Source organism: Odocoileus virginianus, chromosome 3, assembly GCF_023699985.2.
Source record: "Odocoileus virginianus isolate 20LAN1187 ecotype Illinois chromosome 3, Ovbor_1.2, whole genome shotgun sequence".
NCBI lineage: Eukaryota > Metazoa > Chordata > Mammalia > Artiodactyla > Cervidae > Odocoileus > Odocoileus virginianus.
Genome location: NC_069676.1, coordinates 18603768 through 18618946, shown reverse-complemented (window position 1 = coordinate 18618946; position 15179 = coordinate 18603768). Strand labels below are relative to the sequence as shown.

The 15179-nt window shown below is 56.6% G+C and overlaps 1 protein-coding gene across 2 annotated transcripts; it reads right to left on the bottom strand.

Annotated features, from left to right (window-relative positions):
* Positions 1 to 497: 497 nt before the first annotated feature.
* On the bottom strand, positions 498 to 15038 carry SGTA (small glutamine rich tetratricopeptide repeat co-chaperone alpha). 2 transcript variants are annotated; one of them, XM_020895387.2, is made up of 12 exons: positions 14934 to 15038; positions 8014 to 8151; positions 7324 to 7430; positions 7088 to 7172; positions 6076 to 6175; positions 5703 to 5807; positions 4789 to 4927; positions 4059 to 4121; positions 2887 to 2924; positions 2036 to 2125; positions 1725 to 1846; positions 498 to 1644 (listed from the first exon to the last, which is right to left on the bottom strand). In XM_020895387.2, exons 2-11 carry the CDS (start codon positions 8111 to 8113, stop codon positions 1732 to 1734), a joined length of 942 nt encoding a protein of 313 aa, XP_020751046.1. In that variant the 5' UTR covers positions 8114 to 8151; positions 14934 to 15038; the 3' UTR covers positions 498 to 1644; positions 1725 to 1731. The 2 variants fall into 2 exon arrangements, with proteins under 2 accessions (XP_020751046.1, XP_020751048.1); XM_020895389.2 differs by having other exon boundaries at positions 498 to 1461.
* Positions 15039 to 15179: the final 141 nt, after the last annotated feature.

Genomic DNA, 15179 nt, shown 5'->3' with positions numbered 1-15179 from the left:
GTGACCTACTGGCCACCATCCAAGTGGCAAGGAACAGGAGGAGGTCACCTCAGCAGGACAAAGCACCTCAAGGTCACCAGAGGCTATGAGTACGCCCAACCGAAGCCATAGAGGTCACAGCCAAAGAAAGTGGTATGGCCCAAAAGAATTTCCACAGCCCAGCAACCCAGGGGAGTCGAGTCGAGTGCAGGCCTGACACCCTCTGCACCTACACCACACGTCAGCCTCTGAACAGGGAGTGAGCCAGACCCATCCACACCTGGATTTAGCCCAAGGGGATCCCCAGTCTGACTTCCGGCCTCCAGGATGGAGAGTGTGTGGTTAAAGGCCACTGAATTTGTGAGACTGTCTCCATGGTGACAGGGAAGGTTGTGTGTACAACCTTGGTCAATGGTTCAGGGTGACCCATGCAGGGTCCACGATGGGGGTTCCTGGAAGCTCTGGGACGTGAGGAGGTGAAGGCAGAGCGGCACCGAGAGGTCCACACAGAGGCCGGCAGAGGTCACGATGTCTATTTATTCCCCACACGTTATCTCGTCACCATGGTAGCACTCGTATGAGTTAGAACGCCTCGTGGGATGTGTGTGGGGCTGTCTCTCTACGAGTTACCTACACACACGGTACTGGTATGCGGTCACCTCCCACATGACCCAACACCACCAAGGAGCCTCCAGCGATCCCATCGCCAACACTGCAGCCCGAGCAGCGGTGCCAGGGACCCTCTCCACCCTGCCCTGGGTTGCAGGGACATCCACAGTGGCTGCCTGGCGATCTCAGGCCCAGGTAGGTGGCCATCAGGGACCCCCGTAGCCCCGACCCCCAAGCGGGAGGAAAGCCCGCTGAGGATGCAGGGAAGCCAGGCCAGCAGGACCACCTGTGAACAGAGGGCAGTGGCTGGGATACACAGCCAAGCTGGGGCAGGCTCAGGTGCCAGCTCAAAGGTCATGAGAGGGCCCCTCGCAGTCTGTCGGTTTTAAGTACTGGGAAAAGCATGGCGATTAGACCCAAGTCCGTCCGAGCACTGGACTGGAATTCAAGTCCCAGAAATGGGTCATGTGCACCCAAGACGTCTGCTTCGGCCCCTGCTGGGCACAGAAACTGCCTCCGGGGCACTTGCAACTGGAGTTCCTCGTGTGAGAACCCGGGTCTGCTGGGCCGGGCTGGCTGGCAGTGAGCTCGTTCGAGCAGGGGTGGCCAGGGAGGCCAAGGTCAACTCAGAAAGCGGCTTCTCGGGGGCTGGGAGGCCCTGCAGACAGACTGGGGGGGCAGGCGGGGGCTGAAGAAGGGGCTTCAGGGCCATGGCACCCCACCGGCCACTTCTCGGAGAGCGGTGAGAAGACCACCCCCACCTCAGAATGTTCTAGAAAATACTTTAGTGACCAGGTCTTCAGGGCAGGGGGCCAGGAGGGAGACGGGTGCTGGTCTGCACTCACAGCTTGCTGGCTCTGTTTCAAGAAGGATCTGGGGGCCGTGAGAGAGTACAAAAAGGGAAGGAAGGGAGGAGGTAAAAGTAAACATCATAAAAATCCGGCTTAACATGCAGGTCCAAGTTCTTTTTCTCTCGTGGGCGATCCAATGGGAGGAGACGGAAAAGGTCAAGAAGGCTTCCTGTCGGCTGGGAAGGACCCGATGGCGCTGGGCAGGCTGGAGGGAGAAACACCTGAGTGGGCCCACCCGGCAAGAGACCTGAGGGCCCAAGGTGCCCCCCAGCCCCGGGGACTCACAGGGCGGTCACTCCTGCTGGTCGTCGTTGCTGGCACTGGGAGTCCGACTCCTGATCTGACTGCGGAGCTGCTCTATCAACTCTGGGTTCTGTTGCTGCATCTGCTGAGCGAACTGCTGGCCCCTGCAGGTCGGGGCAGGGGAGGCGTGCCTGGGCTCAGCTAGGTCCAAGGCACCCACCCGGCCGCCTCTCCCCACCTGACATGCCCCTAGAGGGAAGGGGGACCACTCCCCGGAGGACAAGGCCCCACAGAGCACCCAGGGACCCTGGACCCTGCCCCACCCAGAAGCCCCGCCTGGCAGGTCCACTCACGCCTGGATGAGACTGGCCAGGTCATTCTGCGAGGGGCTGGTGCCGGGAGTCCCCAGGGGGTTGTGGCCACCCGAAATCATGCCGGACATGCTGCAAAGAGAGTCCTGGACTTGAAGACAGCTCAGCCCCCTTTTCCTCCTGCGGCCCTGCTCGACCCTTCCCCTCTGCCGGCAAGAGACGTCCCCCGGGACCCAACTCCCCCTGGCCCACCCTTCTGACTGTAACCTGTCAATTTCACCAACCTTCCCAGGAACATCTATTTTTTACTTAAAAACAGTGATTCTCAGTGGGGTGGTGCTGCCTCCCAGGGACACCGGGCCATGCCAGTGACACAAAAGTCCACAGAATGTCTGAGTCCACTGATGTGAAACACTGTCAGGGCCATCCACAGACGGGTGACTGGTAGTCAGGAGCTGTGAGACAATGCTCATGGGGGTGGGGCTTCACTTTGGGGTGACGGACGTTCTGGAATTAGATTGTAGTGACCAGCTACGGGACGTTGTAAGTGTACTTAATGCCATGGAACTACAGACCTTAAAATGGCTAAAACAGAAAACTGTATGCATCTTTTACCACAATAATTTTTGACCACAAGGTCCCAAGAAGAGAGGACTTCCCTAGTGGTCCAGTAGTTAAGAATCTGCCTTGCAATCCAGGAGATGCAAGTTCAATCCCTGCTGGGGAACTAAGATCCCACATGCCATGGGGCAACTAAGCTCACACACTGCAACTACTTAGCTCACATGTAACAACTAAGAGTCCACACACTGATGAAGATCCTGAGCGCCGCGACTAAGACCATAGCCAAAGAATATTTCAAAAAGACCCAAAGCAGAACAGTGTTCACTTACAGCTGCTGAACCTGGGGATTGTTCATCAGGTTTGATGCCTGAAGAAGAGAACAGACCTGTCAGATGGGGCAGGCTCCCCAACGCATCCTGCCACTGACAAGGTTACCTGTGAGCACCATGGGCCCCCAGTCTAGCACCCAGGGCGCCCACCTGCCTCTTCCCCAGGCCTTACCACCCCTAATGTGCTGCAACCCTCCCCTGCTTCCCTACTTTCATCCTGTCTGGACTCTCATCCTAGGAGATTCCAGGTACCTCGTCACCACCCGGAATGGGGGAAGCCCCAGAAGAGTTGGTCCCAGTTATCCTCTGTGGATAAACGATGACACCTGGGAATCTCCCCTGCACTGATCCCCTCCCCCACCAAGTTGAGACTATCTTCTCTGGGCCAATTTTAAGACAAACATGAACAGAGGTCAGGGGGGTGACTTCCAGGTTGTGGCTCTTTCCAAAAAGGGCAAGACAGCGCTACCACCTGGCCATGGCCTGTGCACCACCCTTTGTGGCTGTCTCAGGTCACATCCCTGCGAGCACCAGGGATGGCTGGGTACTAACAGCACTGCACAAAGCCTCGGGGGGCTATGATCATTGACCCCAATGGGCGAGGCCAAAGGAGTGGCCACTGCCAGCTGCCTTCCCTGGCTGGGTGTCCTCTTGCCTTGTGGCCACCTGTCCCTGGATGAGAGCAGAGGCCCAGCTACAACATGGGAGGCCAGACACTTCTCACCAGGCCAGAGACATTTCTCTGGCAGCTAGAGCTCCTCTTCCTGATGGTCTGAGACCCTGGGGCCCCTGGAGCCAGCAGTGAGCCCTGAGGACCAGCAAGACCACCTGGAACTGCACAGGCGTGTGGACATGCCAGGTGCCTGCTCCCGGGGGACGCCCTGTGCGGAACATGCACCTCTGCACAGAAGGTGGCCTTTCTCTGGGGGCCCCACGCCCTGCCAAGTCTCATCGGCACCTCAGGGAGCAGGTGTAGCCACTCTGCAGTCACCGTGTCCACACCGAGAAAGGGTTCAGCAGGGGGTGCAGGGCTGGAAGAGGTGGGCTCGGTCTGCCCCCTGTGCTTGACACTGAGAAGTCTCACAGGGGGTGCTGCAGGTACCCCCCACCCTGGGACGTCTGTGGCTGTTCTGACCGTAGGCAGGGGCAGCGGGGGCAGGTGAGGCCGTTACCATGCTCATGAAGCTCGGGTTGTTCAGCAGGCCTGCGATGTCAAAGCTGCCAACACCTCCCGTCTGTGGATAAGAAAAGCCCTGGTCAGTGGTGCCGGGACACAGGACCTCGACGGCTAGTCCCCAGGAAGTGAGGGGTAAGGTTTCCACGGGGGGCCTGCTGGAATCCTGGGCATCCCTGCAGCTCAGGCGGTCCAGGCCTGCAGCCAGAGGGAGCTTTGTAGAAGGAAACACCATGTGTGGGTCACCCTGGAGGAGCTCAGCATGTTAACCTCAGCTTTTACTTTGTGATGCTGACTGAGAAGGGACAGTGCCTCCCGAGGGTAGCAAGTCCTTAGAGACAGTAACCAACTCATCCATGACTGCACCTTTCACTTGCACACCTCCCAGCACAGGCCTACATGACCCCTCCTTCACGGGGCCCCCACAGGGGGAGCCACGGTCCCCACCCTGGTCACCTCAGATCATTCACACTAGCTACCCTGAGCCTGCTGGCCCTGAGGGCGGACACCTCCCCAGGGAACCACCGACAGGCTTTGGTCCCCACCCCGAGGGGTGGCTTCCCTGGGTGACACGCCCCCTTCTGTTTCTGGGATCAGCCTCTTCTCTCAGGACAAGACCCAGATGAACAGAGGACCAGCACCCAGCACCAGAGCGTCTCCACACCCGGGTCAGACCTCGCCCTCCACCCCAGCTGCCCCGCCCCCAACCGCTGTCCCAGGGGACTCACGGGACTGGGTGCCTCTCTCAGCCGCAACTCAGCCACCTTGAGGTTGGACTTGTAGGTCTCATTGTCAGGATCCAGCTCCAGGGCCTTTCTGTAGTAGGCCACGGCCTCCGTGTGCTTGTTCAGGCTAGATAGCGCCAGGCTGCAGATGGAGGGACAGAGGGCATGGGGGAGGGCCCGGAAGGCAGCCCCAGTTCTCGTGGTGGAGGGTATCAGAACGCTACCTCCCTGCTTGGCAGAACTGGTCTCAGGTGTATCCCTGGACCACCCAGGAGTTCATGCCAAGGAGGAGCCTCAGGATGGGCTGCAGGCCAGGACACCAGACAGCCACCCCCAACATCCACAGAGAGAAGTGCTAGAGACAGTTACAAAACCCACCTCCACTGATGATCCCCCGAGTGTCAGGTGGGCTGCACCCCGAACCCCATGGGGAGAGATGCTCTGCCTGGGACCCTTCCCAGCCTCGCCCTCCATGTCTCTGCCATCTGTTGTCCATCTGTGTTCTTCACAAAAAGCTGATTAAACTAAATGACACAGGAATCCCCTGAAAGTCCAGTGGCTGAGATGCTGAGTTCTCAATGCAAGGCACTGGGTTTGATCCCTCGTTTAGGAACTAGATCTCACATGCCCCAACTTAGAATTCACAACTAAAAGATCCCATGTACCACAACTAAGACCCGTTACAGCCAAAGAGATATTAAAAAAAGAAAAATCACCTAAATGACATGTTCTCCTGACTTCTGTGAGCCTCCCGGGGAATCACTGAGCCCAGGGAGGGGTCATGAGAACTGTGACTTACAGTCAGGGGGTCAGAAGCTCAGGTGTCAGCCTGGATTTGGGATGGTGTGGGGCTTCGTCCCTAACACAAGCGCCCCCGGCAGACGGTGTCCGTGGGGTGGATGGGCAGGCACACTCACCCCATCCTGCCATAGGCCTTGCTGTAGGACGGGTCTATGCAGATGGCCCGCTCGCAGTCCTGCACTGCCCCTGCGTAGTTCCCCAGTTTGCTGTAGGCTGCGGCTCTGGGGGAAGACAAGCAGAAATGTCGGGGAGGCAGCTCCTACTCGCAGCCCCTCGCCCAGTCGAAGGCCCAGGCAAGCTGAGTGCCCATGCTTGGTAACTGCTCATGCTCACTCACGCCTGGCTACCCACTCGGCCAGGTGTGTCATTTAGGATAGCGGCGGAGCCATCACCACCCCATCCTTGGGTGCAACCACTCTTCCCATTCTCTCCCACAGCCCGCCCAGGCCCCTGCCAGCAACTCTCTCCTCCCCATGCTCCAGGTTGCACCTGTTACAGAAGTAGACAGCATTGGCAGGGTTCAGCTCGATGGCTTTCCCGTAGAAGTGCACAGCGGCCTCGAAGTTCTCTACTTTCATCTGCTCATTTCCTGAAGAAAAACAAAAGAAAACATACATTCTGGGGTCGGAGGCGGTATTCTTGGCTCTCCTGGCTTCCCTGTGAGGGGATGGGGTTTTAGGGCCTAGGACATGATACTCAGACACAGGCAGGGTGGTGGCAACTGTCGTGGCCCTGGCTGTGCCATTCGGGAAGCTAAGCCTCAGATGCCATCACTCTTGTTCATTCCTTCAGAAACAGCCCAGTTTTAATGAGATGGAATTCACATACCATGACTCTTATCCTTTAAAAGTATATAATTCAGCAGTTTTTAGTATGTGCAGAGTGGCCCAACCATCACCACTAACTCCAGAATATTCCATCAGCTAAAATAAGCACCAATAGCTGTCACCACTCCCCAGTCCCTGACAACCAGGAACCCTCTCTCTATGTCGGTGGACTGGCCTGTTCTGGACGTTTCCCGTCAGTGGAATCACACCCCTGTGTGTCCTTCCGTGTCTGCCTCTCTCACTGAGCATCGTGTTTTCAGGGTCCGTCCACATGGGAGCAAGTGTCAGTGCTTCACGTTCTGGGACTAAGTGACATTCCCGAGTGTGGAGAGACCACATGTGTGTATCCACTCATCAGTTGATGGGCAACTGGCTGGTTTCCACTATGAGCACAAGTGCACGAGCACCTCTGTGAATGTGTTTGCACACCTTCCAGGCACACCCCTGGGTGGACCCACTGGGTCATACGGTCACTCACTCTAACCACTTGGGAAGCTCCACAGTGGCCTTGCCATTTACATCCCTCCCACTGAGGGTCTGACTTCTCTATGTCTCCACATCCATGTAGAAGCCCCTGACCCCGACTCCAAGGCTAGCTCGCCATCTATTCCGACGGACCGGCTGGCTTCTACTTCCTGCAGCACCTGGAGGCCAGGTTGTGGGGCGCTCCTCACCTTCAGTTTTGAGGCGTTCTGCCTCAGCCGAGTCCTCCTCTGAAGGCGGGGTTTCCTGGGGGCTCCTCAGATCTGGTGGCAGCTCCTATCCCAAAAGTGAAATTGAGTTGCTGGAGAGGCAGTAGGAAACCACCGTCCCCCTGCCCCACCCAGCTCAGCACCCTTCATGCCTCTGGGGGTGACTCAGGCCCTTGTTCTGTGACCAACCCATGGCCCCGTGGGACCTGAAGGCTCACCTTGCCTGTGGTAGCTGCTTCAAATATTTCCGGAAGAGTCTGGGGGAGTGCGAGGTCGCTGTCCTCCACCGTCACCCCAAAAGCGGTCTCCAGGCACTGGATGGCAACTGCCAGGGGAACGGAGATGTGCTCTGCTGACCCCAGCCCCGAGCATGCGATCCTGGCAGGCAGGATTCGAGCTTCCCTTCACGGGCCAGCTCGCCAAGGCCTCGGAATGCATCGGTTGTGGTTCTGACTCCTCGGGAAGTGGAGGACAGACCTACCCCTTGAGCCCTGAGGCCGGGAGGAGAGGGGACGGTGCTATCCCTGCCTAGCAGGGAACAGATGGTGACCTGAGGGCTCTCTGTGGGGTCACAATGCTGGGGCTGCCCGGGTGGTCTGACTGTTGGGCCTGGCCTGGGTTCCCCAGCCTCATTTCCATCTTTGGTGGGTAAGGACACACATTCAATTGGGGGATTCAGAACTCTAGGGGGCTGTATCTCACTGTAAGAGAAAGCGACAGAAAACCAGTACGAGGCCCAGCATCCCTCCCTGTGAAAGAGGACAGGGACCAGCCCATCATACTCTCCCCATAAAGCTCCTGGGCACTGATGGGGGAAGGGAGGAGGAGGATGGGGGAAAGTACCTGGCAGCAGGGGGCAGAGGACCCAAGCTCCAAGGAGGGACGGAGAGCAGCGACTCCCCACATACCTTCCAGGCTTTCCTGGGCGTCAGATGAGAGCTCCCCATGCCGGAGCTGGTCATGCAGGAAGCGGATGATGGCGTAGGCCAGACGCTTCTTGTTGTCCATTGTTAGGTGGGAGAACACACGCCTGGGAGCTTCAGGACCTGCAGACATAGAAGGAGACAGGCCTGGGGGCTTCAGGATCTGCAGACACGGTCCAGGGCACGAGGACAGGGTGGCAGGGACAGCCAGGCCTTTCCTCCTCTGCCTGCCCCATCTACCATCATGCACCTCCTGCTCCAGACCATCCAGGCCCGCCCCACACATACCCCACCCTGCAGGAGCCACTTTAACTCACTGGCTAGTTGTATCTGCTCAAAGAGAGAGGCAGGAAGGTTAATTCTCCCCATTTCACATAGGGGACACTGAGGCCACCCAGAGCCCCTTGTAGTCCCGCTGATTCCTGCAGGGTAACATGGCCCTGGGCCCAGTGGTAGTCACTCCTCACAGGCTGGATGGGGTACACAGGGCTCCCCAAGGACACAGAGGGCGGGCCACAGCCCCACCTGGTGCTTCTCTACGCTCAGGACAAGAAGACACTCTGACAGTTTCCGAGTCCCAAACACTGGGGGACAAGCACTGTCCATGAGGGTCAGACAGGACCAGCGGGTGGGCCTGAGCAGACCAAAGGCCCAGAGCGCACTGACTCCCTCCCCTCCAGGCCGGCCGAGGGCCTCCTCTGGGTTCCACCACACCCTGCTGTATTCCCAGGCCTTGTGTGACCCTTCCCAGGGCACCCTGGTGACACCTATGGTTTTCATGGCTGGGGAGGCAGGCCCCACAGTGCCATGATGTGCCAGGTACTTCACATCCCTGCAGCTTCGCCCCTAGCAGGGGATCACCTCCCAGTCACAGAATACACAGGCTCAGAGAGGGCAGCCCATGCTTGCCAGGGCTGCGCAGGGCTGACCTGGTAGCTGGGATGTGCAGTGTAAAGTATCTTGGTTCCCCTAACATGCTCCCATGGGGTGAATAGCCTGTGTGGCCTGGAAATTGAGGGGCGGCCTCCTGGCCGACTTATCACTAACCTATCCCTGGCCAGCAGCAGGTAAATCAAACTAGAGCAAGTCCTAAGCCTCAGGCTTTGCACGCTGGCTGAGAGCAGGCAGGTGCTGTCCACCCTCGGCCCTCAGGTTCAAGACATGTGACCTTGGAGGCACTTAGGCCTCTGTTTCCAGTTTGCAGAAAACTACATCATTGACAGCTTAAAGAAAGGAGAGAAGCCAGACACAAAAGGCCACACGATGTGCGATTCCACTGATGGGAAATGTCCAGAACAGGCAAACCCGCAGACACAGAGAGTGGGTCCCTGGTTGTCACAGACTGGGGCTTCTTTCGGAATGTTCTGGGAGTAGAAGTGACAGTTGTACAGCACTGTGAATGTACTGACGTCTACTCAATTTTATAAGATGTGAATATCTCAATTTCTAAAAACTGAACTTGAAAAAGCAGTGTTTTATGTAGCTGGACAAGGCATCTTGGCCACTGTCCCACTCCCCAAAGATCTTCGGGATGGGGAAAGTGGAATGACTCTCCTCCCCCATTTCTGGGCACAATGAGCCTTTACCAAGCAAGTGCCTTTGGCTCAAGCGTATCCCTGGAACTGGGAGGTCTAAGGTCAAGACGGGCCAGGGCACAGAGGGCAGAGAGCCAGCACTGCAGCCACAGGATCTTCGGAACAACACAGAGGGGCCATGGAGACCAACCCACACAACTCACTTGCTCAGAGGACAGGGAAGCCTCCAGTGCTGAGTCACATTCCCCGGCTAACCAGCAAGCTGCCACCCAAAATGTCAACTATGTTCTGGTTTTTCAGTTCAGTTGCTCAGTCATGTCCTACTCTTTGCAACTCCATGGACTGCAGCACACCAGGCTTCCCTGTCTTCATCATCTTCACCACCTGGTTTTTACAGGTATTTGTTTTGCAAACAGCAGCTTCATTCACCACAGCCAAAAGGCGGACACAACCCAATGTCAGTGGATGGATGATGGATCAATAAATGTGGTCCATCCACATAGTGGAATATTACTCAGCCTTAAAAAGAAAGGAGGTTCTGACACCTGCTACGACCTGGACAGACCTTAAAGACATGATGCTCAGTGAGAGAAGCAGACGCAGAAGAACAAATACTGTTTTGCTCTACTCATAGGTTTCTGGAGGAGTCAGATCCATAGAGACAGGAAGTAGATGGTGGGGCCAGGGGCTAGGGGAGTGGAGTCAGTGTTTAATGAGGTTGGAGGTTCAGTTCAGGAAGATGAGAAAGTTCTAGAGATAAGGGTGGGGATGTTTGCATGACAATGTGAATGTGCTTAATGCCACTGAGCTGTGCACTTTGAAATAGTTAGGATGGTGAATTTTACATTATGTGTATTCTACTGTAATTAGAAAAAACTTGTTTTCAAAGTTCAAAGTGGTCCTTTTAGGATGCAGACCTCTGAGACCCAAGGACCCTAGTCCTTTCGTATATTCTGCTCTAAATCAAGGGTCAAGGGCCACACCTGGCAGCCACCCATTTAGCTGAAAATGTCTTTTGCATTCATACACTATAGAAGTGCCTCCGTAACATGCTTGGTTTTCCTCACTGTCCCCAAACCCCAGAGAATTTACCACCTGGCCTTCATGGTTACCAGCTCAACCTCCACCCCCCTGCTGACTTCTCAATGAACTGGATGGAAGGGTGTCAGGGTCTCCCAGAGGGGGGTCACATGTCAATAGGTGACATGGCAAGGTCACAGGACTGGGTAGCTGGGGCTCCCCAGTGTGTTCCAGGTAGCACTCTGGGGCATGGCCGCCCGTCAGACCCATGGGAGGCAGCACTAGGTCACTGAGATTCATGCTGGGCTGGGAGGGTACGGGGGGCAGGGTCCTGCTTTCCCTCCCAGGGAATAAATGTGGCCTCTGTGACAACAGGCACTTAAGAAAATAAAGAGGCAACGTGACGTCTATGTGACCAAGCTTTAAGGATGGAGGGAGTGGCTCTGAGGGGTTGCTGGGGGTCCAGGGAATTGAGAGACAAAGTCACATGTGTTCCCTGCACACTCTCAGTTCTTCCAGCCCCACCCCCCGCCTTACCCCAGGACCTTCGCATGTGCTGCTAGCAACCCTCTCACCCAAGAAAGGCCTCTCCTGAGGCCACTGCTGCCTGGTTTACCGCTTCCAGGGCTGCTTCTGGTCTATGACAGGATGTCCTCATAAGGTTTGGTCCCCAGTCTGACACGCTGAGCGCGAAGACCAGGGCCCTGGAGCCCACCCAGGGATGATGCGAGGCCCTACAGTCTTAATGCCTCAGGCCCAGCAGTCTCCATCTGAGGCCAGCTCCACGTCTGAGGCCAGTCTCCCCTGCGCCAGAGCTGGGATGCTCCGCGTCCCGTCTGAAGCGGGCCCAGTGAGTGTCCTCACTCTCTCCTATAAAACAGGGTAATGGAGGCTGCTGGGAGATTCCAGCACCTCATGCAGGTGTCTCCCCCAGGCTTTATCGACACAGGGGGCTGGGGAGAATGTGCACTGAAGGGTGTTCATCAGTACCCTCAGCATCCATCTTCTGGGAGAGGGGTTGGGGTGGGGTGGGACAAGACTGGGTTCCATCAGCATGTGACCTCTGAGGTCCTGGGATGCTGATCATATTTAAATACACACCTGAGTGGAAGGGTGGGGAGGTGACCCACTGTGCGGAGGTGACACTGGGGCCCTCCTGTTCACACTGTCTGAACCATCGGGAATTTATCCTGGTGTCCAGTGTTAACAGGAATCAGACTAAATATTTTTCTCAAATGTGAATGCAGGGGCCCTCCCCCTCGGCATAGCTGACAAGGGGTCAGGTCACTGTGCAGGGGGCGTCCTGGGAGCTGTGAGGGAAGGGGCAGCACCCCTCTCCCTCACACCCTTGATCCCGGGAAAATCCCCCCACCCTGCCCAGGTTGTTGCCAATCACGAAAGTCTCTAGACGTCACCATACCCCCAGCTGAAAGTCACTGATACACACCAAGTGGGAAAAATAAAGGGCAGATTTTCTGGCCAAATGACTCAGCTGAGAACTTTCAGTAAATCCTGCATTCGCCGAGTATTCTGGGTTACACAGGGTTTCCCAGGTGGCTCAAATGGTAAAGAACACACCTGCCAATGTGTGAAGAGATGCAGGTTTGATCCCTGGGTCAGGAAGATCCCCTGGAGGAGGGCACAGCAACCCATGCCGGTATTCTTGCCTGGAGAATCCCATGGACAGAGAAGCCTAGAGGGCTACAGTCCGCAGGGTTGCAGAGAATCAGACATGACTGAAGCAACTCAGCACGCATGCACGCTGGGCTTCAGGACTGCAGACAAGAGACTGCGAGTCTGCAGTGGGACTGGCACCGGCTGGACACAGGCGGTCCATGCAAGTGGCCATTCTCCTCCCTCTGGGTGGCCCGCATCACCTTCCTGCTCCCAGCAAAATGAGTCCAGAAACGCTGGCACATGCTCTTCCTCAGCTGCTACTGGGCATCAGGGACTCGGGAACAATCCCGACTTGTCAGGCTTTGGCTGGGGAACAGAATCCTCAGCAGGACCATTCTCTCTCACAAGAACAGCAAGGGCTTTGTGAGCCCAGAAGGCTCCAGGGGCACTGGCTGCAGGCATGGGGTGCAGGCAGGAGACTGTCCAGGAATGGACAATGGCCCTGGGGTATGGCTGAGGCCAGGGACCCAGCGCCAGCCTCCCAGTGCCTTCAGAAGCCCTGCTGGCTCCCCATTCACCTTTCCATTCTCTCACTAAAAACACCGCAGCCTCAGGTATTCCCTGGGTGTCCAGCAGTTAAGAATCTACCCGCCAATGCAGGGAACATGGGTTCAATCCCTGGTCCGGGAAGATTCCCACATGTGGCTGGGCAGCTAAGCCCAAGCACCATAACAACGGCGCCCTTGAACTCCAACTACTGAAGCCCAGGTGCCCTAGAGCCCTTGCTCTGCAACAAGGGAAGCCACCGCAATGAGAAGCCCACACAACACAACTAGAGAGAACCCTCGCTATCTACAACTAGAGAAAGCCCATGCATAGTAACAAAGACTCACTGCCACCAAAAGTAAATAAACAACAATAATAAAAATTTATAAAAAAGACTATAGCTCTCAATACAGGGCAGCATTTAACCCAATTTAGGGCCACTCACCCTTCCAGGAAGACTTAATTATAAAGCCCTGAATGAAAATCCTTGGAGTGCCCAGCACTTACAGGCCTGAGCTGTATGCTGTAGCCATACTGGCTTATTTCAGGGGTCAGGAAACATCTTCTGAAAAGAAGGGCCAGGGTGAGGACGTTCAGCTTCCCAGGCCCCAGGTAACATGTGTGTGATCCAGTGGGCTCTATCCCACAAAACCTCATTCACAAAAACAGGCTGCAGGGACTTCCCTGTGGTCCAGCGGCTAAGCCTTCATGTTCCCAATGCAGGGGGTCCTGGTTCAATCCCTGGTCAGGGAACTAGATCCCTCCCCCTCCCCCCCAAAAAGAGGCTGCAGTGGCACTTGGACCCCTGGTCACCATTTGTTTAATCGAACTCCCACTGTACAGCATGAAAAACTGAGGCCCAGAGGGATGGGAGCAACCTCCAAGGTCATCCAGGGAAGATGCACATCAGTGGTTTTGAACCTGGAACCTGATTCCTAGAGCTCCAAATTCCAAAATACCCTTTCCTCACCCCACAAAAGTGGACACCCACACCAAATCTTGCAAGTGATTTCTTGGGGGTTCACACCCTTCACCTCCTCTGGAGACCACGGGTGAAGAACCACTAGTCTGACGTAGGACATACTTTAGCACTATGGACATTGAGGGCCATCCTGGGCACTGTCGGATGTGCAGCAGCATCCCTGGTCACCACCCCCTTGATACCAGGAGCGCCCCTGGTTGTGACAGTCTTAGATGTCCCCAGACATGGACCCGTGTTCCCTGAGAGGACAGAATGCCTGGCCTAGAGAGAGAAAAAGCAGACGAAACAAATAACCAGAGAGAGAAACAAACAAAAAAAAAAAGGGAAACGTTGCTGGGTGGAGATGCAGAGTGCTCACCGCATTTCCTGGCATCTGATAATAAAACCAGCTGTCCTCTAGGAAGCTCTAGACAAGTAACAAGAACCTAATGAAAGAGGGTTCCACGTGTACTTAACCTCACAATGACAGTAAGAGACATATACTTCTATAGCCCCTATTCGTGGCAGGAAAGGGTCGTGGAAGGGGCAAGCAACTTGCCCAAGCTCCCACAGCCAGCAGAGGTGGACGAGCCGGTCCTCAGCGCCAGATTTCGACCCCCGTCTCCGGCACAACAGGCAGAGGTCGTCCTCGTGAAATCGGACTAACCGCTGCTGATCCTTTGGAGCTGTCACTTTGCGCTGGGGGCCCTGCGGCTTTAGTCTTCTCGGGAAGTCCTCCTACTCCATGCAGGGACTGTGACGACGCCCGTTATACGGAGGGGGAAACAGGCTCCGAGAAGCCAAGAGGCTGGTCAAGGTCACCCAGATGGACAGTGGAGACTCCGGGACAGGGAGCCCCGACTTGAACCCCAAGGACCGGGGCCCCGATTCAAAAAGACCGTGTTTCCGGGACACAGTGGACACCCAGCGAGTGCTCACTGCGTGCGGGGCGCTATGCCTCCCGCTATCCACTCCCGGGCCTCCTAATCCGCATTTCATAGGCCTGGAGTCCGGGGGAAGGAAACCTGGGCAGCCGAGGGCTTGCCCGACGCGGTCTGGCCTCAGTTTCCCCTCCGCGCCGCCCACTCACAGCACTCCGCAAATCATGGCGACCCCGGCCTCGGACCAACGTCTTCCTACGGGCACAGGAGCCCCAGAAGCCTCAGATGCCCCGAACTGCGGACCTCAGGCCCATTCGGACCAGCGCCGAGACCCCCGCGACTCACCTCTCAGGCAGCCGAACCCGGGACCCACGGACGGCCGCGCCTGCGCACCACGGCGCTGCCCGGGCCCGCCCCCCAACTGCGACGCCTGCGCAGAATGAAAGCCTGAAGGCGCTGGCTCCTTCTGCGCAGGCGCACCAATTATAGAGGCTGGCGTAGGGGGAAGTGACGCACTTTAGAGGCTGGGACAAGCTGGTCGTTAGGGCAACTAACCACTGCGAGCGAATGGAAGCCGGAAATCAGAACTGA